Source organism: Cenococcum geophilum (genome assembly GCF_001692895.1).
Source record: "Cenococcum geophilum 1.58 unplaced genomic scaffold K441scaffold_64, whole genome shotgun sequence".
NCBI lineage: Eukaryota > Fungi > Ascomycota > Dothideomycetes > Gloniales > Gloniaceae > Cenococcum > Cenococcum geophilum.
Genome location: NW_027137622.1, coordinates 319,382 through 344,393, shown reverse-complemented (window position 1 = coordinate 344,393; position 25,012 = coordinate 319,382). Strand labels below are relative to the sequence as shown.

General features: G+C 47.2%; 8 protein-coding genes across 8 annotated transcripts; 3 read left to right on the top strand and 5 right to left on the bottom strand.

Moving 5' to 3' along the window:
* Window positions 1-3,642: 3,642 nt before the first annotated feature.
* On the bottom strand, window positions 3,643-3,968 carry K441DRAFT_737670 (uncharacterized protein; the record flags this gene model as incomplete). Its single annotated transcript, XM_067654328.1, has 1 exon — window positions 3,643-3,968. A coding segment is annotated over one exon (255 nt), but the record flags the coding sequence as incomplete, so codon positions are not given.
* Window positions 3,969-8,098: 4,130 nt separating this feature from the next.
* On the bottom strand, window positions 8,099-9,499 carry K441DRAFT_586972 (FAD-binding domain-containing protein; the record flags this gene model as incomplete). The annotated part of the gene is made up of 1 exon (XM_067644656.1): window positions 8,099-9,499. One exon carries the CDS (start codon window positions 9,497-9,499, stop codon window positions 8,099-8,101), a length of 1,401 nt encoding a protein of 466 aa, XP_067498259.1.
* A 1,275-nt stretch (window positions 9,500-10,774) lies between these two features.
* Window positions 10,775-12,493, top strand: K441DRAFT_700299 (uncharacterized protein; the record flags this gene model as incomplete). The annotated part of the gene is made up of 2 exons (XM_067653238.1): window positions 10,775-10,835; window positions 10,945-12,493. 2 exons carry the CDS (start codon window positions 10,775-10,777, stop codon window positions 12,363-12,365), a joined length of 1,482 nt encoding a protein of 493 aa, XP_067498258.1. The 3' UTR covers window positions 12,366-12,493.
* Window positions 12,494-13,997: 1,504 nt separating this feature from the next.
* On the top strand, window positions 13,998-16,552 carry K441DRAFT_587262 (uncharacterized protein; the record flags this gene model as incomplete). Its single annotated transcript, XM_067644666.1, has 2 exons — window positions 13,998-16,143; window positions 16,206-16,552. The coding sequence occupies 2 exons, from the start codon at window positions 13,998-14,000 to the stop codon at window positions 16,550-16,552; spliced, it is 2,493 nt and encodes an 830-aa protein (XP_067498257.1).
* Window positions 16,553-17,517: 965 nt separating this feature from the next.
* On the bottom strand, window positions 17,518-19,210 carry K441DRAFT_303421 (GroES-like protein). Its single transcript, XM_067641051.1, has 4 exons — window positions 19,016-19,210; window positions 18,793-18,915; window positions 18,046-18,723; window positions 17,518-17,978 (listed from the first exon to the last, which is right to left on the bottom strand). The coding sequence occupies exons 1-4, from the start codon at window positions 19,025-19,027 to the stop codon at window positions 17,718-17,720; spliced, it is 1,074 nt and encodes a 357-aa protein (XP_067498256.1). The 5' UTR covers window positions 19,028-19,210; the 3' UTR covers window positions 17,518-17,717.
* K441DRAFT_303420 (uncharacterized protein) lies at window positions 19,211-20,656 on the bottom strand. Its single transcript, XM_067641050.1, has 2 exons — window positions 20,521-20,656; window positions 19,211-20,463 (listed from the first exon to the last, which is right to left on the bottom strand). The coding sequence occupies exons 1-2, from the start codon at window positions 20,561-20,563 to the stop codon at window positions 19,394-19,396; spliced, it is 1,113 nt and encodes a 370-aa protein (XP_067498255.1). The 5' UTR covers window positions 20,564-20,656; the 3' UTR covers window positions 19,211-19,393.
* Window positions 20,657-21,572, bottom strand: K441DRAFT_737662 (vacuolar protein sorting-associated protein 28; the record flags this gene model as incomplete). Its single annotated transcript, XM_067654327.1, has 3 exons — window positions 20,657-21,137; window positions 21,191-21,427; window positions 21,489-21,572. The coding sequence occupies 3 exons, from the start codon at window positions 21,570-21,572 to the stop codon at window positions 20,751-20,753; spliced, it is 708 nt and encodes a 235-aa protein (XP_067498254.1). The 3' UTR covers window positions 20,657-20,750.
* A 174-nt stretch (window positions 21,573-21,746) lies between these two features.
* On the top strand, window positions 21,747-24,166 carry K441DRAFT_587008 (ribosome assembly protein-like protein Noc2; the record flags this gene model as incomplete). The annotated part of the gene is made up of 3 exons (XM_067644657.1): window positions 21,747-22,569; window positions 22,619-22,712; window positions 22,762-24,166. The coding sequence occupies 3 exons, from the start codon at window positions 21,747-21,749 to the stop codon at window positions 24,164-24,166; spliced, it is 2,322 nt and encodes a 773-aa protein (XP_067498253.1).
* Window positions 24,167-25,012: the final 846 nt, after the last annotated feature.

Genomic DNA, 25,012 nt, shown 5'->3' with positions numbered 1-25,012 from the left:
GTAATATTACCCCCCCCTCCGCAAAAGCCTGCCCTTAGGCTTTGTAGTCCGTATTATGCTTATAGGGCGTTCTTATCTTTATATTCTTCCGGTAGCTTATTATCTTCGCTATGCTAGCACTCCATCTACTTATCTAGGTACTTTGGGGGTCCTGGTTTATTAGGGTAGTAGTTATAAAATTCTTAAAGCTTATAGGGACTACTAATAAAGTTCTATATAGGGTACCAGGTAGGATCTAGGTTATAGCCTTTCCAACTAACGCGGTACTTTAGCGTTTTCCTTACTAGTTTATAGGCTAGTACTTCTTTAATTTTCCATTCGTTGTCGCTATTGACTTAAATTAGTAGGGGAGGTTTGTTCTTTTGTCTAGGCAATAGGTCGTTTATAGCTTTCCGTAGCTTATCCGGTAAGAAAATAGGGTGAACCTTAATTAAATCTGGGAGCTTTACTTTGTATAAGTTACCTATCTTCTTAAGGACCTTATACGGTCCCGCTATCTAATAGTCTAGCTTACGGCTAGGCCGTTCCGTCTTCTAGTTCTTTATCGTAACCCAGACCATATCGCCTACGGTAAAGTTAGGTTCGCGCCTATACTTATTTGCCTGCTGTTCCATTAATTTCTGGGCCTTTTCTATATTTATACGGGCTACTGTCTAGGCTTCCTCTAAGCGCTTAGCGTACTGCTAGGCTTCCTTATAAGACAGTTTCTCGCGTACGGTCCGTGGTCCTTTTAGTCTATCCCAGTTAAAGCTTATTTAGGGTAAATACCCCATTTCTAGTTAGATAGGTGCAAATCCCGTAGAGTTATAGGGTAGGGTCGCCTGGGCGTAGTCTATTAGGGGTAGTAGTTCGCCCTAGTTGTCCTAAAAGTAGTTAATAAAAGGCCGGAGTCTCTGATCTAAATATTAATTCACAATCTCCGTCTAGCCGTCTATCTGGGGGTAGTATACTGTAAAGAGCTTTAGCCTAATACCTAGGATCCGGGTAAACTCGTTCTAGAAGGCCGATATAAATTGCGGGCTGTAATTGGATATAATAGTATCTGGTGGTCCGTAAATGTAGTAGACGTAGTGGATATATAGTCGGGCCGCCTCCTTAGCATTAATATTCTTATAATAGGGAATTAAGAATGGGCGCTTGCTAAAGCGGTTAACTAGAATTATAACCATATTATATCCGTCGCGGTCTATTAGTAGCTTATGGAAGTCTATAGAGATATGCTGCTAGGGGCGGTCGGGTATTAGGAGAGGTTTTAATAGTCCTGGGGTCTTATCTCGTGGAATTATAGATCTATAGCAGCTGTTGCAGTTCCGTATATAACGGTTAATATCTATAATTATTCCGGGCCAGTAGTAGCGGTCACCAATAATCTTACGGGTCTTATTTTTTCTAAGGTAGGCTGTAGAGACCTAGGTATAAGCTTCGGCAATAAGCCAGGTCCGTAAGTTCTGTTTCTTAGCTACTACTAGCCGTTCCTAGTGCTTAAGTAGTCCGTTTTTAAGGGACTATAGGCTGGCAATGTTCTTTGCCTTTTTACGGTATTCCTATAAAGAGGGGGTCGTTTGGTTGGCCTGTAGTAGTTTATTAATAAGGTCAAGTTTAGAGGAGTTAATAGGACATATCTTGGCGCCTAAAGAGTCTGTGCTTAGTTCTGCCTATATTTAGGGGTTAAGGTGTTCTAGTTATAGTAGCGTTTAGGTCTATAGTAAGATCTTTATAGCCGTCTAGTTATCTAGGTCTTATTTACGCCTTATAAGAGCGTCCGCACGGTTTATAGCGCCTAGTCTATATATAATTAAGAAGTTAAACTAAGATAGGGTATCCGCCTAGCGTGCCTACCGGGCCGTAAGGGCCTTAGTTGTTATAAAGTATTCTAGGGCCTTATAATCTAAAACTACCTTAATCGGCTTAGGGGTCCCCTCTAGCTATACACGCTAGTGCTAAAAGCTAGAGATAATAGCCAGCATTTCTTTGTTATGGATGTAGTAATTTAGCTCGGCATCTATTATAGTCTTCGAATAGTATGCAATAGGGTGCCACTCTCTGTCCGGTTGCTTTTAGAAAAAAACACCAGCTATCGCGCCGTCTAAGGCATTAGTTTCTAGTATTAAGGGCCGTTTTGGGTTAAAATAGGCAAGTAGGGGAGCCGATACCAGCCGTTTCTTAAGCTTATTAAAGGCCTGCCTACATATAGCGTTAAAGTAGAAGGGCTGGTCTTTTCTAGTAAGACGGTTAAGAGGCCGGGCAATCTTGCTGTAGTTCTTAATAAAGCGTCGGTAGAAGTTATAAAACCCTAAAAAGGATTATACCCCCTTTATGGTCCGTGGGGGTATCCACTAATTAATTACGGCCGTTTTCTCTGGGTTAGTTTTAATTCCGTCCGTACTAATAATAAAACCTAGGTACTTTATACGCTTAACACTAAACTTTGACTTCTTAATGTTAACCTAGAGGCCAGCCTTGTGGAGCCGTTGTAGGACTTTATAGACGTGCTCCTTGTGTTCTAGCTCGTTCTCAGAGTAGATTATAATATTATCTAAATAGGCCGTATAGAAATTGTTAAGGTAGTTAAAGAGTATATTGTTTATATACCGCTAGTACGTAGCTAGTCCGTTAGTTAGTCTAAAAGGGAGCACTTTATATTTATACGTTCTGTAACGGGTCTAAAACGTAGTAAGATCTTTAGACCTGGGGTTTATCCTAATTTGGTGGAAGGCCTAGCGGATATTAAGCTTTATAAAGACCTTAGCTCTATTTATTTGGGCTAGAGTCTCATTAAGTAGGGGCAGCGGATAGCGATCCTTGCGGGTTATATTATTTAGCTTATGGTAATCGATATAGAAGCGGAGTCCTTTATTTAGCTTTTTAATAAAGAGAATAGGCGAGGCGAAAGGGGCTTAGCTAGGCTTAATAAAGCCCTTATTTAGGTTATTAATGAGATACTACTTCGTGGCCTATAATTTGGTAATAGACTGCTTATAGAGGGGGCTAAAGCTAAGGGTGTTTTCTTTGCCCTGCTTAATCTTAATTTTGTAGTTATATAGTCGGTAAGGTAGAAGTATATTAGACGCTGCTTTAGAGAATACGTCCTTAAATTTCTAGTGTTAATAAGGCAGCTTTTGTTCTACTAGTTCCTTATCCATAAGCTCGCTTTCTTGTCCACTAAGCTTATTTCCCTTTTCCTTAATTATTCGATTAATTTTGTATAAGCTTGTCGTAAAGGTAACGGTATTAGGCTGAACCAAGTTCTAGTAGAATCCTACGGCACTAATATAGTAGACATTAACTAGTGGGAGGTCCGCTGGTTTCCTTACAGCCGTTTTCCGGACCGTATTTTGCGGTCTAGGGTTTATAATCTTTCTTAGCTCCTATTCTATCTTCCGTAGGTTATCCCTCCAATCTATTAGTTTAGTATAACGTCTAATGTCTCTTACTGTTCTTTATGGCTGTATAGGGCCTAAGCTCTCTATAGGGGGCTTTTCTGGGTCACTACTGACTTCCTAGGTCTTTAATGCGGGTGGCGTGACATAGGTAGTCTGGGGGCGACGTAATATACGGATCCGTTGCAAATTAAGCTATATATCTTTCTTAAAGGCCTAGTCCCTACGTATAGCATTGGCCTGGTAAATAGTATTAATCTAGGGCTATACGAGGTTTTCTATTGTAATGCTGATTTCTTTTATAAAGAAAGGGGTCGGGGGTAGGGTTTTGGGCTAGGTAAGCCGTCTACTCCGTACGTCGAGCTGTAAGCCTAAATAGGCTAGCCATTTTCGCCCTAAGATTATATTGTAGCTACCTAGGTCTATAATAAGGAAGGGGGCGTTATACTGCCTTCGTCCATTAACACGGAGGTAAATCCGCAAGATAGTCGCAATAGGTGGTCCTATCCGCCCATTGTACCCGCGGATAGAAATTGGTTTGGGCAGTTCTTTAATAGGTATATTTAGAAAGTCAGCCAGCTTTACAGCACACTAGGTGTCTATTAAGGTAAAGGTATTTACTCCAAAGTTAGCTAAAGCAGAGGTTAAAACTTAGTATCTATTGCGGAATAAAGTATAAGGGATAGTGCAGCTTCTTTTACTAATTAGCCGACCCAGATTAACATCTAACATATTAATCCCTTTTAACCCTAGAGAGGAGTCTTCCTCTAGGGTTCCTCTTTTTCCGACTCCGCGCTATCCTCCTAGATTAATAGAACCTTATCCACTTTCGCGTTTATTAGGCAATCCTTTACATAGTAACCTTTCTATCCACAAGAGAAGCAAGCTCCTTAATCACTAAGGGCCTATATATAGGGGTTGCTGTACGTAGGCCGAGCATTCGCCAGACCTATAGCAGGGCTAGCCGCACGGCTAGCTGCTGAATTGGTGGTGGGCTGTACGGGTAGTGCTACGGGGGTTGCTAATCGTGCCGGGGCATTGCGGGCCGTTCTTATATTGCTTATAGTCTAATTTAAAGGGTTTCTAGCTTTATACCGTTCGGCGCGTGCCTTAATTCAGCAGAGGCCTTAGTTAATAGCCAAGCACTAGTCCATAAGTTCCTTTAGCGTCTATACAGTAGTAAAAACTAGCAGTACGGCTCGCTGCAGGTCTAGGGTAAGCTTGTTAAATAGGTCTAGTATTAGATCTTCCTAGGGAATTCGAGCCTAGCTAGCTAGGTACAGAAAGCGGGTCTAAAAGGCCGAGAAAGTCTCTATCATTTTTATGTTTAGGCTTTTATAATTAAGTCGGGCGTTCTATACTTTAAAGGGGTCCTTATAAATAGAAGACAGGTAGACGATTATCTCTTCTTTAGAGAGAAAGGGCTTTGCTAAGTCCTATGCGTACCGCGGACGTAGGTGCGTCTATGCGTCCCTACTGGTACGGCCGAAGACGTAGGCCATTTTAGCCTAAGTGGTAGGGAAGTGGTCCATATTAACTTTGAGCTTGTCCTATAATTAAAGCTTCTAATTATTAAATATAGGGTCGGTTCCGTCTGTAAGCAATAGGGGGTCCGCAACCTTTATGGACTACGACAATGCTAATACTATACGTTGGGCTAGAGCCTTAAGGACTATAGTAAGTCTCTAGGTGTCTAATAATTCCTTACTAGGCGTAGGGGGTTCTCTAGCTTTAAGCAGCTCTTAAAGTTATTTAATTTCGGCATTAGCTACTATAAGCTCTACTTAGGAGTTTAAGTTAGTTGCTGTTTTACCGTTAGAGGTATTTAAGGGTCCTATGGCTGCTTTACCGGCTGCTGTATTTCTTGGCATCGTGGTATAGTTATTAGGGTAACCTCCGGTAGGATTCTGCAGGGGTTCTGGTCTGTGCGTATTCTATAGGTCTTATTATTCTTTTCTATTCTTCTAGTTCTAGTAATATTCTTTAGGTCTAATTCTGTATTCTATTCTGGTTTATAGTCCGTAGATATATTTAAGTTCCTTCTTAGGAAGAAAGGGTAGTTAAGCTTTAGATAATGTTAGCGACTTAGTTAATCAAGGCACGAGCACGGCAAGAGGGGCGCGCAAGCCTGTATAATTGGTAGTCTATAAACGAGGATCTAAAGCTAGAGAAAGGAAAGGAGAAGAAGAGCAGCGCTGGTTAAAGTAGGGTTCTTTTTATGCGGTCTTCTAGTCACGTGACTGCGAAGTTCTGCTAAGTTCTGCCAAGTTCTACTAGGTTCTGCCAGTGCCGTAACAATAGTTGCCGTTAATAGAAGCCTTACTATTTAGAATAGGTCCTAGAGTTATATACTCTATCCTTTTATAAGGGAGAATATTAACCGCTAGTATACGTAGATATTTAATATCCGCGTTAGAGTCGAATATACTATTAACCGTAGTAAGATACGCGTATTAAATGGCGTCCGTAATAAAACTTATAAATATCTATTTTTAGAGGTTATTAAACCTATTCCTAGCTGTATTAATAACCTTATCTAGCTTAAGTTAACGGGTGTTGTTTAATATTAACTGCTTAAGGCCCCCTTTAGGAATATATACTCCGCGTAAAATCTTTTCCGTAGTATATAAAGTAAACTTACTAATTTTACCAATAACCTAATATTAAGTCTTTTAGTAATAGTTAAAGTTATTATAGATAATATAGATATTATTATAAATAGATAGAGACTTAATTAGTTTTTTAAAGGTTATTAGCGCTAGAAGGGCTAGTAGAATTAATAAAACCTTCCTTAAAACGTTTAGCTAGCCTAAGCTTTTTAGCGTTAAGAGCTTTATAACTATTAATTAGACTAAGGCTATATAGAAAAAATAGTATACGGCGCTTTATACTAAGTGCCTAAAGATATAGACTAAGTAGACGGGCGAAACTATTTATAGAGTTCTAGGCGAACCTTAGAAGAAATATAAAGGCAACTATAACTATACGTCCGCCATACGGATCTTAACTACGTTCCTCTTTATTTAGTACAGATATCCCCTTAATAAGCTAGAACAGCAGCGGACTATACTACTAAATAAACTTGGCCGCATTCTTAAGGTTAATATCCTAAAACTCTATATCTAGAGTCCATATATTAAAGGGGCCGCGTTATAATTATAGTTGGCGAAGCTCTTTCTGGATATAGCGGATAGTATAGGTTATTAGCGTTATATAAATATTAGCCCTATTAATAAGTTCTTCTTATATTTCCTTATCCTCTAGTAAATAAATAAGTAGGTCCCCTACTTTCTTCTTCCTATTACCTCTATACCCGTTCTCACTTTCTAAGTACTTAAAGACTAGCCTATAAAAAGACCAGCCCTATTAACGTAGAAGGTCCTTAACAAGGTTAAACCTTCTCTTCCTTTAATATCTTTGTCCAACTAATAGATAAAATATCCGCTGGAATATCCGCTAGAATATCCGCTGGCTATGGAGAGGGCTGGCGGCGTAGGCGTAAGCGTTCAGCGTTGGTGTTTACTGCGCGGCTCAGCAGTGCAGAGGTAGAATTGGGGCCTCTACGGCGACGAATTCCTCTTAACGTCGCGCGTGTATAAGGAGCTGAAGATCTCATAACTTATAGAGTAGGCTTTTCTCTATAATTTGGTGTAATTTTTATGTTGACAGGTATTATGGGAGGGTAGATTAATTTTGTTAAAGTTAATGAGGTCTTCTTATATAAACCGTGTTTAGGTTTTCTACAAATCTCGCCAAAGGGCCTCAGACTAAGAACAACGATTACCGTCCTAAATCAGCTTAGCGGACGGTGCGGATATTCCTATATCCGCAATCGATTTCTTAGTCTGAGCTTCTAAGGTAAATAATCTGTCTCAAAACCCCTAAATGACAAATTAATATTTAACGAAGTTAACGTCAAGTAAGCGCTAAATATTTAGTACGTTGATCATATCGAACGAATATATCGTTCCATCGAAACCCCCCTAATGGTGAGCACCCTGAGCAGTGGCTGTGCAAAAGTGATCGAGGGTGAGCCGAAATTGAGCCGAGAGTCACGCAGCTTACATAAAGGACGGGACGGCGCTAACCAAAAGAAGGAGATAAGGAATGTCAGCGATGCTCAATTTCAAGCCATGGTACAAGGCGCGGGGATTTATGAGGTTTTTCAACTTTACATTTACCATCGAGAGCAGCTCGAAAAATGGAAACACATTAAAATAAAAAGGAGAGAGAAAGCATCTGGAATAGGATGAGATGGAGGTGAATGAAAAATGGGACGGTTTCTACCCCTATTGATGCTTTTGCGATATTACCAGAAGCAGGCTTTAAGCAATTCATTTCAGCGGAACGTCGATGCGATGTCCGTTACAGGTCCACCTGCAATGGTGCAGTGGAAGGTGGCACATGAGCGGCTGCCTTAATTAGAGGATGTTCTGGATCTGCTTCAGGGACACAGCCACAGCGCATGGGAACCCTCGCAACAGAAATCCCCTGGCAAATGCGCCATAACTCCATAGCCATATAAGCAAACTAAGGTCATCGGAAACGTGACAATTCTTCCATCATGCTATTCAGACTATTGATGAACAGGAAGTCCTCTTCCTATGGTTGTTTCCAGGGGTTTCAAATTTAAGTTAAGAAATCGAGAGTGCACAAAAGATTGAGGGAGCAGGGTAAAGAAGTTCAACCAGCACCTAAGAAGAACGTTCCTATGCATTTTAGATATATTCGGCGAACATGGTCCTGAAGAAATCGTTGAGGAACAGGTCCTTGGGGTCGAGCTCCTTGCGTTTCTGAAGGTAGAGTTGGATGACCTCCGGATCTTGGGTCCTCACAAAATGGCTTATCGCGCCGTCACGCGTCTTGTTGATATGCGGGATACCCCCCTGTTGCACAGCAATCTCGTTGAATGCAAGACGAAACGCCTTCCACCCGGGGTCCTCCGGGTCTTGGTACGTCGGGTCAATGGCCATCATGTTGGCACCGCGCGATCGCGACAGAAGGGACGCCTCGTCCTTCCTGATGAAGTAGATCAGGGCGGGCAACGGCAGAGCAAAGTCGCGCTCCCGCCGAAAATGGTCGCTCAGCTGCAGAAACCCCCGCACCATGTCACCCCAGTGCTGCTCGGGAAACACCCAATCGTAGAAATCAAAACCAGGATCACGTTCGCTGTAAATAATGCCACGATCGCAGGGATTGATGACATACGAACCGTGGCTGAAGATGCCCATCGGCAGCTCGATAACAGCAGTGCTCAGCAACTCGGCAACGGCTGCCGACTTGTTTACCGACGTGCCTGCCTTCACCAGCGGGAGCAAGACATCCTTGTACAGATTGACGCCTTTGCTTTCAATCCGATCCATCCAGCTCACCGGGGGGCTCGGGCCTGGCGTCCCCGGCTCCACGAACTTTCGGCACTGCCAGAACAGTTTACCAGTGTGCGGAAACAGCATTCCGAACACCTGGTCGTGGTCTGCCTTCAGAGTCTCCAGCTTCCCCTCGAAACCGTCAAGGAACGTGTCGACTTCAGTCGTATGGACACTGACCCGCAACAGCTGGCTCTCGAAGACGCGCAACGTGACCTCGCATACCACGCCGAACATGCCAAAATGGGAGCGAATGGCGGGCAGGTATTCCGTATTCTGTGTTTCCGAGATTTCCATTACATCGGCGGTCGGCGTGACCAGCTTTACGCTGAGAATGAACGAAGAGAACTGCGCTTCTCGTGTTATTGAAGTGTCGTTGGCGTGCGTGCCGCTGACGGCGCCAATCTGAAAATTTCCGAACTCCAAGATAACGGGAGGCTGCAGGCCCTTTTCTTTGAGGTGGGAACACAGCTGGTGCAGACTCATGCCAGCCTGCACTGTGACGGTCAACCGTTCCGGATCTCGTCGATCCACGGACAGGAGTTCGTTCATGTTCTTCATCGAAATGACGATGCCGGTGCCCACCATGCATTCAGTTGTCGAATGGAGGGCCCCAACCACTGTAACCGGTTGATTCCGCTCGAAGGCTTGCTTGACGATAGCCTGAACGTCTGAGATTTGTTTCGGTGTCTTGAATTGGTCATCGGGAACGTCCCAACGGATCGTATCATTCCAGTTGGTCAAGGTCGGCATGTTCAGGGATCGGTCGGGAATCCACTTTCCTGAAAGTTGATTCCTCTCGAGTGAAAGAAAGAGAAAAGTGAACCTGTCCGGAATTCAAATTGGTGAACCAGACAAGAACTTTGAACCCCCTGCTGGGAGGAGGGGGAGGCAGAAATCTTAAGATGAAGAAGACAAAGGCGATGGCAGCAGCGGATGCCTTCGGATGTTAAGACTATAGAGGCCCTGGGTGATAAGACAAGTACCGGTATCCGGATAGAGGGAGCTGCATGCCTGTCGCGGCGCCCATCTGAGAGGTCGATGTCGTTGTTCCATGATGTCAGCCAAGCATATCTAAGTTCCAGGGAGGCTGTGTAGCTATGTCTCAACCTGTCGATCCGATGCAGATCAGAAGAAGATGAGGAAGACTCTGTCCATTCAAACTATGAAGAAAAGAAGCTATATATACATGAGGAAGGTGTAAGCAACAAAGGGAGGGGTGTAAGGGGGGTACGGGCAACAGAAACAGTGTGAGTCATAGGGTAATATGCAGTAGGGTAGTAGGCATCAGAAACAGAAACGGGGTAATCGGCAAAATCCGATCTGGATCGACACAACCTCAGCGGTGGTCGTAGCATCAAAACGTGAGTTGTGGTATAATTCGACATTTGCTTGATAACAGTAAAATGGAAATCGCATCGACACGGTGCGACACAACATGGCGCCTGCACTGAGGCATTGCGAAGAGAGCAGGTTTTGTTAGCCATGTAGTACGACTTCGGCCCGTTATCACATGCAACAAGGCAAAGGGCGTAAGGCGTAAGGCTGGGAACCAGGATGTATCAGCTTGCTTACTGTCTGTATAGCACTGCATCTGGACATTGACTTCACGCATCAGCACCACGCGGTGTTTGGAAATCACACTACTTTGCTTCTGAAACCGGGGGTTCGACCATACGACAAGCTAAGTGACCAGTGCAGCATTCCGTTCGACCAAATATGATAGATAAAAAAGTAAAGGAGGCCGGGAAAAGGACAGGGAGTTGATAGACGATGAAAGAATAGTGACAAAATTAAATGTAATGCCACTGGGCGCCTAGCCCAATGCAGCATTATGCACAACGCTGTTTCCGTAAGAACTACACCCTCATTGTAGGGTGCCCAACTACTCCCCCGTTAAACCTTTACGCCCCGAATCCCCTATGCAGCTGACGCTAATTATGCTAAGATTCAAGAAAGCCTTGCGAAACATCAGGTGCGTTCTTTTAGTCTGGGCAACTGCAATGGCTGGGGCTGCTCTGCCCCACAATGGAGGCCAAGCCAAGCGTCGGTCTTTCAGCTGCCTCTCAGCTCTGCTCCAAGAACGATCGTATGCAGCCTGAACGGCGGAAAGTTCCATGAGAAGAAGACATGTGATGAGCAGCAGCACAGCCTTCCATATTCCTTTGGTTCAGCCCGGCCTCATAACTCCAATACAGCCCTTCTCTCCACTGAGATTTTCACATCTACACAAGGCCGAGTCAAAATGGTAACAACTAGAAGGGTTATCGTGCTCTGCGACGGAACCTGGTGCGGTCGAGAAACGAACACCAAAAGCAATATCCATTTCCTTGCAAAAATGATCGGAGTCAATCTTTGTAGGAATCCCGCGGTATACGCATCGCCGACGGAGAATGTCCATGCCAGATATTTCGACGGAGTTGGCTTGGGTGGGGACTTTATAAGCTACCTCTGGAACGGCGCATTTGCGACTCAGGCGAAGAGAGAGTGTACTGAAGTTTACAAGTTCATAGTGGAGAATTTCGCTTGGGGCCCGCAGGTGCATACGGAAGTGTGGATGTTCGGGATCAGCAGAGGAGCCTACATAGTCAGATCCGTCGCCGGCATGATCAATAACTGCGGAATCATTGAAGACAAAACAAAAGAGGACTTGATCAATCAAGTCTACGACCTCTACCGAAGCCCACATACCGTTCATGAACCGTGGTCAGCGGAGATGATCGAGTTCAGAGACAAAGCTAGCCATCGTGTGTCGAAACCTCAAATCAGATTCATGGGAATATTCGACACCGTCGGAAGTCGAGGCGTACCAAAGCTGAACTACCACACTGGAACTGGATTCGAGTGGCCCGAGTTTTACGACACCGAGGTGTCGAGCGAGGTAGAGAATGTCTATCATGCGGTTGCAACTCACGATCGGTTTTGGGCATTTCAACCATGTCTAGCATCGAGGGATCCCAAACACGACAAGAGAAAAGACCTCAAGATCCACCAAAAGTGGTTCCCGGGATGTCATTACGATCTCGCAAGGCAGGAGTTCCAGTTTCTTCGGGAAGGAGGCAATACACTGGAAAAACTCCTCTTTCCAATACTCAACAAGTTCAGCAAAACGGTCTCTCCGAATAAGCAACTTGCGGATCTTGTCCTGCTATGGATGCTGGAAAGCATCAACAGTGTAGGAGGTGGAGCAATCATCCAACATGACATGGCTGGTAACGAGCGCAACATCACTACAGCGATATCCGACATCAAAGAACACATTACTTCGGGAAGCAAGGGTACTGGGGACATGTACGCCCACATCCTCAGTTACCTTCCGGGTGGGAAAATCTTCTCTGTTCCGATAGCCTGGTTTAAGAATCTTAACGAGACTGCGTACGCGATCCTCTTCAACCCAGTGGACAGGGTGATACCCGATCCGGGCAAGAACAATTCACCGCAAGCCGCTGTCTACAACGAAGTGTACAATTACACCGTGCCTGACTCTAACATTGGGAAGAACGTCATTATCGGGACGTCTGCTGGTGTCATTCCGGATCCAGAACAACCACCGCGTTATCCATCACAAACTTATCAGAATTATTGCACGTACATGAAAGCCGTTAGACGGCCAGCCTAAGGGATGGCGGACGTACATGCTGCAGGTTTCGGGGCAGGTGTCTCACTCCGAGAAATAAATGCGTAGCTTCAGCTAGTCGCCAAGACCTGAGTATCTTCGTCTTAAACGATGACGTCATAATCCGCCAACATGAGGAAACTGGACAGGCATGTCTCGGACGATGATGTTCAGTCCTCAGCCACTCATTAGGATCGCATGTCTTCATCTGAGATGAAGATATTAGCTGAAATCTAGCTCTAGGATCACAACGTTTGTTTGATTGATTGCTTGTTTGGATACTTTAGCTCAAGATTGTTCGGTTCAGCTTGAATCTTCGTCTCAGACCCTTGTGTCTCAGCTGGATAGGGGTTAATCTGGAGACTTGCACCTACTGTTTGTGTATTTAGCTATCGTCAACTCCCGTAGATTGCAAGAACTAGAGTCGTCGAGAAATCACTTCTACCTATTCCTTGGAAAAAGTCTGACAGCTTGGATGGTTACAGCATGGGTTGCTGAGGCTCAACGGCGTACTGAGTCCAGTGGTCGCATGAATGAATATGGACCTTATATTCAATTCATATTCATAAGCGTACCAAATATTCATTTATTTATAAGATGCTTACAAAGCGTTTATCACGACTCTTAAGCATAGTGTTTTATTTAATCTTCATCCTAAGCTCGCTTTTTTAATTAACTTCTTAAGTCTTCCTGCGCTTTTTGTATATTAAGCCTTATTATAAGCTCCTTTCTCTATCCTGCCACTAGCCCTGTATAAATCTATAACTTTAAGCACTTAATTCTCTTAATATTCACTAGCCCAAGCTTTATCCGTTGCTATCCCTTAACCCGGAAACAAATAGGTCAAGCTCGAGAACAAGGGCTCCTCCCGCGATATTGGGGTACACCGCGATGACCGAGGGGACTGAGAGATCGCGTCTGGGAAGCTCTGGTGGAGGAAGGGGTAGGCCTGTTGAATGTAGATGATTTGAGAGCAGCTAGGAAAGGGTCATGGGGACGGCTTCGTTGATAGAGGGACGCAAGAGTCGCCTTTAAATTATGTTCTTGTATCGTACTCGTGGATAGACTGTATTAATAAAACATGCGCAATTACCACAAATTTGTATTTTACTTCCATGCTATGTCGGTCTCCGAAGCATGAGTCGGAATGTAGAATTCAGGAATGTCATGCCACCCAATCACTATCCTAAGTGTCTCAATAGAATCGTTCGCACGACCAGCTATTCGTTTAAGCCTTCGCGAGCTCACATACGCTTCAACGGGCCCCCGAAGAACCCTAGAACCAAATATACTAAGGAATTTTTACAGCACTTTTGCGTCACTAAATTCATTTGAGGTGGCAAAACCGGCAGTTTGTATTTAGGATAATCACCGTCTCTGGGATATCTGGAGGTAATTAAGTATAATATGAGAAATATAAAGCAATTATGTGAAAAAATTTTAACCTAAGAGTCTTGTTTTAAAATAATTGTAGTGGACGCCTTAGTTTGGCTTACTTTCACATGATATATCATGGCCGAGGTTCCTTTCGCAAGCAAAGCTCCAAACTGACCTCACGATTCTTCAACGAGGTAATGCAACACCATCAACCCATCCTGCCTTCACGGACCCTCCCTACCTCAATCATGTGCAATCATGGCCGCTCAATCTACTCTTCGCCATAGCGAAGACCCTCTGCTTGCTCTATATACCCGCTATGCCTCCGGCCTTCGCTCTCGTGTGCGGCAGACCTCGAGGGTTACTAAGCTTCTCTCTACTCTCGCTCTGCTTGTATCAATAATTGGCGCCGGATATGGAGGTGTTTACTGGTGGCGTCAACGACGGGCAGAAAAGGAGACTGGTCGACGACTACTGCGACGGAATTCAGGCCTGAGAGGCAAAGACGGCTCTCGAACTATCTACGTACTGTACCGTGACGCCACCTCCAAAGTTACAATCCACCCGACGAAGCCTACCACCTTCGATGCACACCGTCGCCTGTTCCTAGAGCCTCCGCGTGCTGCTGGACTTAGTGATGGCACCTCGCCTCAAGTACCGCCGCCCCAAACGAAGTCTGGCCTCAACCTCGCCTTTCTCCACCAATTCCTGAGCCTTCTCAATATTATGATACCACGATGGGGTAGTAAGGAGACTGGTTTGCTACTGAGCCATGGCGTCTTCCTCATTCTCCGGACGTATCTCTCAGTAGTGGTCGCGCGCCTTGATGGCGAGATTGTTCGAGACCTGGTAGCAGGCAATGGGAAAGCATTCCTTTGGGGAATTGTGAAATGGTGCGGAATTGGCAGCTTTGCATCTTACACAAATGCCATGATAAAGTTTTTGCAGTCAAAGGTGTCGATCGCGTTCCGGACAAGGCTCACACGCTATATCCATGATCTTTACTTAAACGACCATCTTAACTATTACAGGCTGTCCAATCTGGATTGTGGGGTTGGCCAGGGTGCAGACCAGTTCATCACACAGGACCTTACGCTCTTCTGTGCCTCTGCAGCTTCGCTCTATTCCTCGCTCGGGAAGCCATTCGTCGACCTTTGTGTATTTAGTTACCAACTTTTCTACTCGTTGGGCCCACTCGCTCTAAGCGGACTTCTGGCCAACTATTTCCTGACAGCAACTATCCTCCGGAGGCTTTCACCACCTTTTGGGAAGTTGAAGGCTGTGGAGGGTCGTCGCGAAGGCGATTTCCGAGCATTGCATTCGCGTCTGATAGCAAATGCAGAGGAAGTTGCCTTCTATGGCGGAGATCAAATGGAAAGACATTTCCTAGACAAAGGATTCAAAGATCTTAAACACTGGATGGAGGGTATCTACAGCTTGAAAATCCGCTACAATATGCTAGAGGATTTCGTATTGAAGTACTCGTGGTCAGCTTTCGGCTACTTGATAACGTCTCTTCCGGTATTTTTGCCTGCGTGGGGCGGTCTCGGCGGCATACCGGAGCTCTCGGAAACTGTAGAGAGGCAAAGCCGTGAAAGGAGCAGGATGAAGGATTTCATTACTAACAAGCGCCTTATGCTCTCTTCAGCTGATGCCGGTGGGCGTATGATGTATTCGATAAAAGATCTATCTGAGTTGGCTGGTTACACTTCTCGAGTGTACACTCTGATTAGCACCCTTCATCGTGCCCACGCAGACGCGTACTTCCCTCCTCCAGGCACTCGCCCTGAGATTTACTCCCTATCGGATGTGCAAGGCACTGTTCACAAAGGCTTCGATGGAGTCCGACTGGAACACGTCCCTGTCGTTGCTCCTAGCCTTTATCCTATGGGAGGCGATGAACTCATAGAGTCTCTATCTTTCATCGTACACTCTGGCGAACATCTTCTCATTACTGGCCCCAACGGCGTCGGCAAGAGTGCTGTTTCTCGGATTGTAGCGGGCCTCTGGCCCACATACCGTGGACTTGTAAGCCGACCTCGTTCTATAGGTACCGACGGCATTATGTTCCTGCCGCAACGACCTTATCTCAGCACTGGGACGTTACGCGATCAGGTCATCTACCCTCACACTGAGATTGATATGAAAGATGCAGGGAGACGCGACTTCGAGCTTAGCCAGGTACTCGAGGAAGCTCGCTTAGGATATCTACCTGACCGTGAGGGCGGATGGGACACGAGAAAGGACTGGAAAGACGTCCTAAGTGGAGGTGAAAAGCAGCGAATGGGTATTGCGAGGTTACTATATCATGAACCACGCTACGCGTTCATCGATGAAGGTACCAGTGCTGTTAGTAGCGATGTGGAGGGACTGCTCTATGAAACAGCCAAAGCTAAAGGAATAAGTAAGTCATCAATTCCCACCCTCCATTTGTTATTTGTACTATGATACTGACTACATCCTCAGCCCTCATTACGATCTCGACACGCGCATCTTTGAAACGCTATCACACCTACACATTAACCTTAGGCAGTGGAGAAACAGGCGAGGAATGGGAGTTTCAACGAATCGGTACGGAGAGCGAAAAGTCGTCCGTAGAGAAGGAACTCCACGAATTACGCGAGCGCCTAGCAAAGGTTGAGGAATGGAAGAAGAGAAGGCAGGAGATTGAAGATGAGCTGAATAAAGTGTGGATCGAATCCGGAGAGGAATTGCCACCACCAGCGTACTCACAGAGTTCAATGAACGACGACACAATATCTCCTACGACAACGCCCGCTGGTGAGACTTCCAACACCGAAGACTCCAATTAGCCACTCGGAGAGCGTCTAAACGCCGGCCATTATTTCGGTTAGATTAACGCGAGAGCTATATTTGGTAAGGTTCTAAAGCGTTATGATTTCCTCACTCAGACGGATCCCACGCACGTCATTGAAGGGATGATAATCTCTTTAAGCGGCTCCAAATACTCCTTCGTTGCTGGTGCAGCTACTACAGTCTCAGGTCAAGCCACCAGCCTTGATGCTCAGAACGTTGCGCAGGTGGCCGGGCAACCTCGACAAGCACCACCGTACACGCAGAAGGTGCAGTTATGCTGAGCGAAGCGCCTTACACCTCTTTTTGAGTCTAGTAAGCTGGTCTATATTCCGACAACTTTTGGCCCCGCTGCGACATCTTTGGCAATGTTGGTGATTAGGAGATACCAGGACTAGCTATCAAAACCTTCTCTGTGGCAACAAGAATCACGGCTGTGAAGGATTTTGAGTTAGGGGCCTGCACTGGTAGCTGTTGCAGTGTAAAGTGGGCATGTTGGCTGTTAGGGAAGCAATCCTTTCACAGTCTTGCATATATCTTTCCGTATATTATAGACAAACGAACCAGCATACAATAGAGTCTATCTCTCAGTTTTGTTCAGAAGGGCTTAGTCCTAGTACTGAGGAATTGATTTTGGTGAGGTACTATACATTTTCGTCCATCATGAAAACTAACTCAACTTCTTGCTTCGACCTGGGAAAACCCGCCATATTGGATTGGCAAAACAAATTTTCAATCGATAAAGAGATATTCAAGACCATTTAAAACTTTTAGGGTCTGCACGATACCGGTACTGCCTCAGTTACTCGAGTTGGATAGAATACTAGGAGTCAACTTGATTTCCCTGCCATATGAACGGAATTTGATGCTATCTTAGGCTCATGTATATATTCCTTTCTCTGCTCAACACGCCTATATATGATCCGAAGTTTGCTTTCGATATTGCCGTTCATAAATAGACCTACGTCTTGAACACTTCTCTTCGCATTTGTGTCTGGTTAAGGAAAGTATCCTAAGATACGGCCAACATAGCACGGATGAAAGTTGGCCTGCAATTAGATCAGCCTACAGCAACGATATTGAGTTGCGAATACACTGTCACCGAGTATCCAAGTATTAACCCCCAGAAGCATCTAGCTTCTCTACCTTCACCAGAACGACCAATTACTCAACTCCTTGCTCGCTAGGGCCTTCAATTAAGACCTTAATCCCCTTCCCAGCCTTAACATCCCTGAACGCGCTCTCCGCCTCCCCAAACTTGACCTTCCCCGTCACCAACTCCTTAACACTAACCCTCCCCATCGCCACCATATCGACCGCAGTCTTGTAGTCTCCACTACCATACCTAAAGCTGCCCTTAACATTCAGCTCCTTCGTGCACATCGCCATGATCGGCCACGTAATCTCCGGCTTGCCCATACCGCCCTACGCAGCGTCAGCAACCCTAAGCAGCCCTCACCAACACCGCAGCTGGCAAAGCGCAAAAACTAACCTGCACAAACGTCCCACCCATCCTAAGCGCATGGATCGCCGTCTGAATGCACACTTCAGCGCCGGTCGCATCGATAATGACATCCGCGCCCGGCCCAAACTCGCACTCCACCACCATCCTACGTGCGCTCTCCTCCGGACTCTCCTTCCGGCTGCGAAACGCCGCCGTCGCCGCATACTTCAGCGCGAACTGCAACCTCTCCTCATTGATATCGACGCTCACGACCTTGGTCGCCCCAAACGCCCTCGCCACGGCACAGCACAGCAGTCCCACGGGCCCGGCCCCGAACACCACGACGCCATCCCCGGGCCTGACGGCGCCCTGCTTGCAGATATGCACGGCGACGGCCGTCGGCTCGATCAGCGCGCCCTCCTCGAGGCTCATGTGGGCGGGGAGGATGTAGCAGTAGTCCTCGGGCAGCGCATAGTAGCGCGCCAGCGTACCGTCGCAGGGCGGGGTCGCCGCGAACGCCATGTCGGCGCAGAGGTTGTATTTCCCTTCCTTGCAGCGCACGCAGCGCCGGCATGGCACCCCCGGCTCCATGGCGACGCGGTCGCCGACTTTGAGGGTTTTGACGGATGATCCGATTGCGGCGACGGTGCCGGCGGATTCGTGGCCGAGCACCATAGGCGCTCCGACGATGAAGTGTCCAATGCGCCCATCGACCCAGAAGTGGACCTGAGCGGGAGCGTGTTAGAGTGTGTGGTGGGAGGGGAGGTAGTTGAGGGGGTTGGGAGGAAGAAGTACGTCGCTGCCGCATATTCCTGTCCAGCGGGGCTGCACGAGCACGTCGTAGGGCGATTTGAGCTCAGGCACTGGGCGGTCTTCATATTGAACATTTCCAGGGGAGTGGAGAACGAAGGAGGGATTCTGTGTTGAATTGTTGTCAGTCCTGTGAGAAGAAGTGCGCGCGGATGGGTTAGAAGGAAGCCTGAAGAGAGGTGGTGGGGCTGTTTGGAGTGTTTGTTACCTTTTGCGTCATTGTAAGAGCCTGGAAGAGAGGTGTAGAGGGAGTTGGAATTGAATGGTGTGAGATTGAGGAATTAGATAGGAGAGGTAACGGAGAAATTTCAGAGTAGAGATGGAGATAGAAAACAAGAAAGCTGAGTCTGTTTTGTATCCGGAAGCATCACGATGACATGCTTTCTTGGGCGAACGCGCCGCGATGGTTTAGCGTCGGTGGATCTTTTGCATAGAAGAGCGAATTTAACCGCGTGTTTAGCCGAACCTCTATTTCTCTATCTTCTTTCTACCGGAGCAGAACGTGATATATGCATGGAAACAGTAAAGAAAGGTAAAAATACGTAGAGGCGTCGAGGAGGGGTTGCAGCTGATCCGGCGTACCCATTTAGGTCTTCCGTCTCCAAACAGACCACCAACACTTTACTTCACCGCGACCTCTGGTGGGCTCTCCGCCATCCCACCCCCAATCATCGTAGCCAAACTCTTCACCTTCCTCTGTCATGTGCAGGCCAATGCCAGCCATGCATTGTCGGAAGTTATTGAGCTCTGGCGTGTATGCTTCCCGTAAAGGAAACTCAACCATGACTCTTGCGTTGCTCTCTAAGGAGAGCCAGCAGTCAATTGTCTGAACGAGGAGTCGCGGATGTTCAGGTGAATAAAGCGAATCCGCAGCAAGAATAACAGGAAACGGATCCGGCTGCTTTGCTTGCTTCGTAGAAAAGCTTTTAACTTCGCCCTGTTCAACGTCTGGGTAAAATTGGCAAACATGCGGGTTGGACCAGTCGAGAACGGCAGTCCTAGCGGAGCCGTTGTGGCTTTCAATAGCTTCACGATTGGTTTCCACATTTCGTGACAAATTTGGTGCAATTTCAGGGAGGTCAGTAAGAAGAACAGAGGCTCCGAACACTGCAGCGGCAGCTATTCCAACCAGGCCAGTCCCAGCTCCTAGCTCAAGTATATCAAGTGTCGCGGACCCTAGCTGGGGAAGATGGAGCGTATGGAGACGCTTCGCCAGTAGGTATGAGGCAGCCCAAGTTTTCAACCCAAGATTATCTGCAGTAAGAGCCGGTTCGTGGATGACAATATCAAATAAAGCCGATGGGGTGGGAATGCCAAAGCTGCGGGAGATGGCAGGCATTGCTGACCGTCCTGAACGTTCGCTTAGTCGGAGACTGGCTTGCTCCCAGATCTCTTCCTTAACAGCGTCGTTATCGATCCATCGGAAGTCACATCCAATCAATTGTGTAAGGTATCTTGCCAAGCCCTCGGGGTTGACGCGCACTGCTGCAGTCTTGGTAACTTTGCGACTTCGACGCTTACTCCGCCCTGCCGGCTTTTCCAACCGTTGTTCTGAGTCGCTGCACTCCCAAGACGGTGGAGCAGAAGTAAGGAGAGTCAAGGTATTGAGAAGCGCTTGTGCGGAGGGCTTAGTATAAATTTGGGGGAAATCGAAAACTGGAACATTAGCGTCAGCAATTATTCACCACTTGTGCAAGAGTATTAGCCCCATACCGTGCAATATTTCCGTCTCATCCTCAGGGGCTGAAGCTTCCATGTCTAGTCTTTGAGCCAGGGCTCTGTATTGAAGACCCTTAAGATTCTCTTCGCGTGTCAGAACTTCCAAAAAATTTAGGTGTGGCCAGTGCGTTAGCGGAAGACGGTCGTACTTCTGGAAGTGTTCCAGAAAAGCCCAACAATTGGTCCCCGCGATTTGTATACAACGATACCTATCGGAACCCTCTTTACTCTCTCTTTAATGTTGCTTTAAAGCCATGATATGCCTGCTCCATGTCGAACTGTAACTCTCTAGCCTGATCGTCTGGCAATCTTTCTGCTGCCCTCATTGCATTCAGCGTGATTAGCCATTGCACAATCTTGCCCTTATTGTCGAAATCAGTGTCTGTGACCTTATTCACTGCCTGTATGATATCAACCAGGAGAGGATGCAGTGTGTCTTTCTCCACCAAGCCAATTTTGATGGCATCGAGAAGGGTGATGAAATTCTCTGTAGCTGCCACTACTAGAGTTGCATCAGCATCTGATCCCTGTGCTGCTGGTTTGTGTGATGGTTGCTCAATAGTGGCTGGTAGTCCAACACGCAGGCGCTCTGTTGCGCGTGGGCATTCCATCTTTACGGGATGTATTAGCGTTGCTTAACCAGGTCCTCATAAGGGTTACCGACATCCCATTCCCTCTTAAATGTGTCAAGATCTCCAAATGCTTTAGCCACAGTTTCGTCTGCAAGATTGGACTTGTACTGCTTCAGTAACCGGCTGCATGTCTCGGTATACTCGCTTTCAGGGATAGAATCTTTGAGGTAAGCCTTTTCTAAGGCATCAAGTGTGATTATGATGCTATAGATCTCAGCCAAAGAGTCGTATAGATCCCTCTCTGCGACTGTCGTAGATAGCTTGACTTCCTGATAGTCTTGTGATGAGCAAAGGGAGCCGTACTTCACTGTTCAGGCGACAGGGGCTCACCTCATCGAAATTGATAGTAGCAGCTAAAGCGGGCCGGGGGATATATGTCGTCGGCGCGTAAGGTAGCTGTCGTTGGGCATACATTGTGAGAGCCGATGTGCGTAGAATGCGGAGTTGATAATGGCTTCCTGGTCTCCTCGAATGTAGGGTATAGTCTTGGCAGGCGGTGAAGCGAGCTTTACGTGCTCCGCTAGTCACAAAATTTCCTACGATCTCTGCAAGCCAACCTCAACCCCACGACGCGTTCATACCTCATCCATGGCGCAGACCAAAGCGACTAAGAAGTTCGAAAAGAATCACTTAAAGGACACAATTAAGCGGCGTAAAGAATTTGCGAAAATAAAGCAAAAGCAACAGATCAAGGCTAAGAGGAAAGAGAGGAATGCAAAGGACAACGAGCGTGCAGACGACGTCGAACCACAGGCTAGCAGCAACAAACCTAGCAAGGATGACACCAATAGGAATCCATTTGGGGATATGAGTGTGGATGACTTCTTCCAGGGTGGTTTTGATATTCCAGAGAAGCCTAAGAAGACCAAGCAATCGAAGACCAAAACCAGGGGAGTCACCACCACGACAGGCAAAAGAAAGCGTACAGAGCTGACTGAGGACGACACTTCATCTAACGAATCCGTTGAACAAAATCCAGTTGTGGACGAATCTGACCCCGAAGCGGACTCACAAGATGGAGTAGAAGCGCATAAAGAACAGCTAGCTGCTCTTGCAAGCAAGGACCCGGAATTCTACAAATACCTGAGAGAAAATGACGCCGAGCTCCTCGACTTTGCTGAGGATGCTGATCTTGCTGAGATTGCATTAAGTGCTAGCGAAGACGAGGAAACTCCCAGGAAGAAGCAGAAAAAGAGCAAACAGGCGACGAAGGCCCAGGCTGAGTCGGATGAGAGTGATAGGGAGGATGGTAATGAGCTTACGAAGGCTATGACTAAAAAATGGGGCTCTGCAACGGCTGAAAGCTACTCTCTTCGGGCAATGAAGGAAGTGGTTCTCGCATTCCGTGCTGCAGCCCATCTCAACGAAGATAATGGCAAGAACTACAAGTACTCAGTTTCTGACTCGGATGGTTGGTCATATCTTGCTCTTCCCTATGGACAAGTATTTGCTAATAAGAGTAGTATATCATGAATTGCTGCTTATAGCGCTTCAAAATATCCCCAAAGTCCTCCAACATCATCTACCAGTAAAAGACACAGCTTCCGGAAAGATGTACGTCTGGTTCTACTCTCACAGCCTATAGCTGCTAACATACATTTAGCCGACTAGGTACGGACTCCAAGAAATATCGCACTCTAACACCACTTCTTAAATCACACATCACCTCGGTCCACCATCTCCTCGAAAACCTCTCGGATGCTGCTACCTTGCGGCTTACCTTAGACTCCTTACTCGCCCTCCTTCCTTACATACTCTCATTCAAAAAGCTAGTAAGAGATGTAGCGAGGACAGTCGTTGGGGTGTGGTCAGACTCAGCAAACACTGAAGCCACGAGGGTGTCGGCGTTCTTGGTATTACGCAGGCTAGTCGTGATAGGCGACCCAGGCATCAAGGAGGCTGTTCTGAAAGCCGCCTATCAAGGCCTCGTAAAAGGGGCTCGAAGTACTACTATTCACACGATTCAAGGAGTCAACCTCATGAAGAATACTGCGGCCGAACTTTGGGGTCTAGATCCTAATATCGGATATACGACTGGATTCACTTTCATTCGACAACTTGCAATCCATCTCCGGTCAAGCATTACGAACAAGTCAAAAGAATCATATAAGACAGTTTACAACTGGCAGTATGTTCACTCTCTCGATTTCTGGTCTAGAGTCGTCTCCGCCCACTGCGAATCGCTCCGCGAAGCAGAGTCCGGCAAAGAATCGCCCCTTCGGCCGTTGATCTATCCGGTCGTCCAAGTCACCCTCGGTGCTCTACGCCTAATACCCACAGCGCAGTACTACCCACTCCGCTTCCAGCTCATCCGGTCACTCCTCCGTATCTCATTGGCCACCTCGACCTACATCCCCCTCGCGCCAGCACTGTACGAAGTCCTCAACTCCGCAGAGATGAAGAAACCGCCCAAACCCAGTACGCTCAAGGCGCTGGACTTCACCACCTCGATCCGCGCCGCCAAGTCGTATCTGCGCACGCGGGTCTACCAGGACGGCGTGGGCGAGCAGGTCGCAGAGCTACTGTCCGAGTTCTTCGTCCTGTGGGCCAAGAGCATCGCGTTCCCCGAGCTGGCGCTTCCCGTCCTGGCCATGCTCAAGCGCTGGGTTAAGGAGGCGTCGAAGAAGAACAGCGGGAACAAGAACGGCAAGGTCAACTCGGCGATCGCGCTGCTGGTCCAGAAACTCGAAGCTAATTCGAGGTGGGTGGAGGAGAAGCGGACGAAGGTTAATTTTGCGCCGAATAATCGCGCGGGCGTTGAGGGGTTTCTGAAAGATGTCGAGTGGGAAAAGAGCCCTCTCGGCGCGTTCGTGGTTGGGCAGAGGAAGGCTAGGGACCAGAAGGCGGAGTTGGTGGAAGAGGGCAGAAAGGCGGAAGAACAGAAGCGAAAAGAAGAAAGGGAAGAAAAGGATAGAGAGATGGTTGAAGACTTCGGGGAATCAGGCAGTGAGGAGGATGACGAAGAAGACGAAGAAGAGGCAGACGAGGTAGGTTCTGAGGACGAGTAGGTAGCCGGCGCCTTGTCATGATATCAAAAGACTATTCCCCAATTGAGGCTGCGTGCCTCTTATCCGAAATGTGTCTCAAATTTCAATCTGACCATTCGGGAAGTGAACTGCTTTGGTAAAGCCTTGCTGGCCCTAAAGTTTTAGAATTAACGAAGACATCGCGAAGAAGTTCATCAAATTCCCTAATACTTTAGGCAGACAAAGGGAGAGATGCCCCCTGCAAACGTGCTTCACCGACCTACCTCCCGGGATCGTTCATCGGGTCATACCAAGTCTCAGACATCCTAGACGCCTCAAGCAACCAATCTACTTGCTATCCGCAGACGAACAGGCATCCAGATGATCATGATACTCACTTATCAGCCAGTATCCACCCCTCCCGCCGCATGAATCCACTCTTCAGCCCCCTCAACTTCAAGCACCCCAGCACCAAATCAGCCACAGACACAAACGGACAGTCATCCAGCTGCGCAAGCTCGCGGATCCAGCCGTCCTGCAGCGCCTCCGACCTCGTCATCGCGAACACCATGTCCACAGCGAATCCCCGCAGCAGCGATCCGGCGTGCGTGTTATCGTAGATAAACGGGATCCGCCCGCAGCAGCGCGTCCACTCCTACCCGACCTTCAGGCGCAGCAGGTCCATGGCGGCGTTCTTCACGACGGGCGCGACGAGGTAGTCGGCTAGGAGCCATAGGTCCAGCAGCTGCTGGGAGTCGAGCGGGATGCTGTGCCCGATGGCGCTGGCGTCGAAGAAGCGCTTCGTGTAGAGCCAGCTGTGGGAGATCTCGTAGGTGGCTGGGGAGGAGGGGGCAAGAGCTGCGGTGCCTTTGTCGCTGCCGTGGAAGC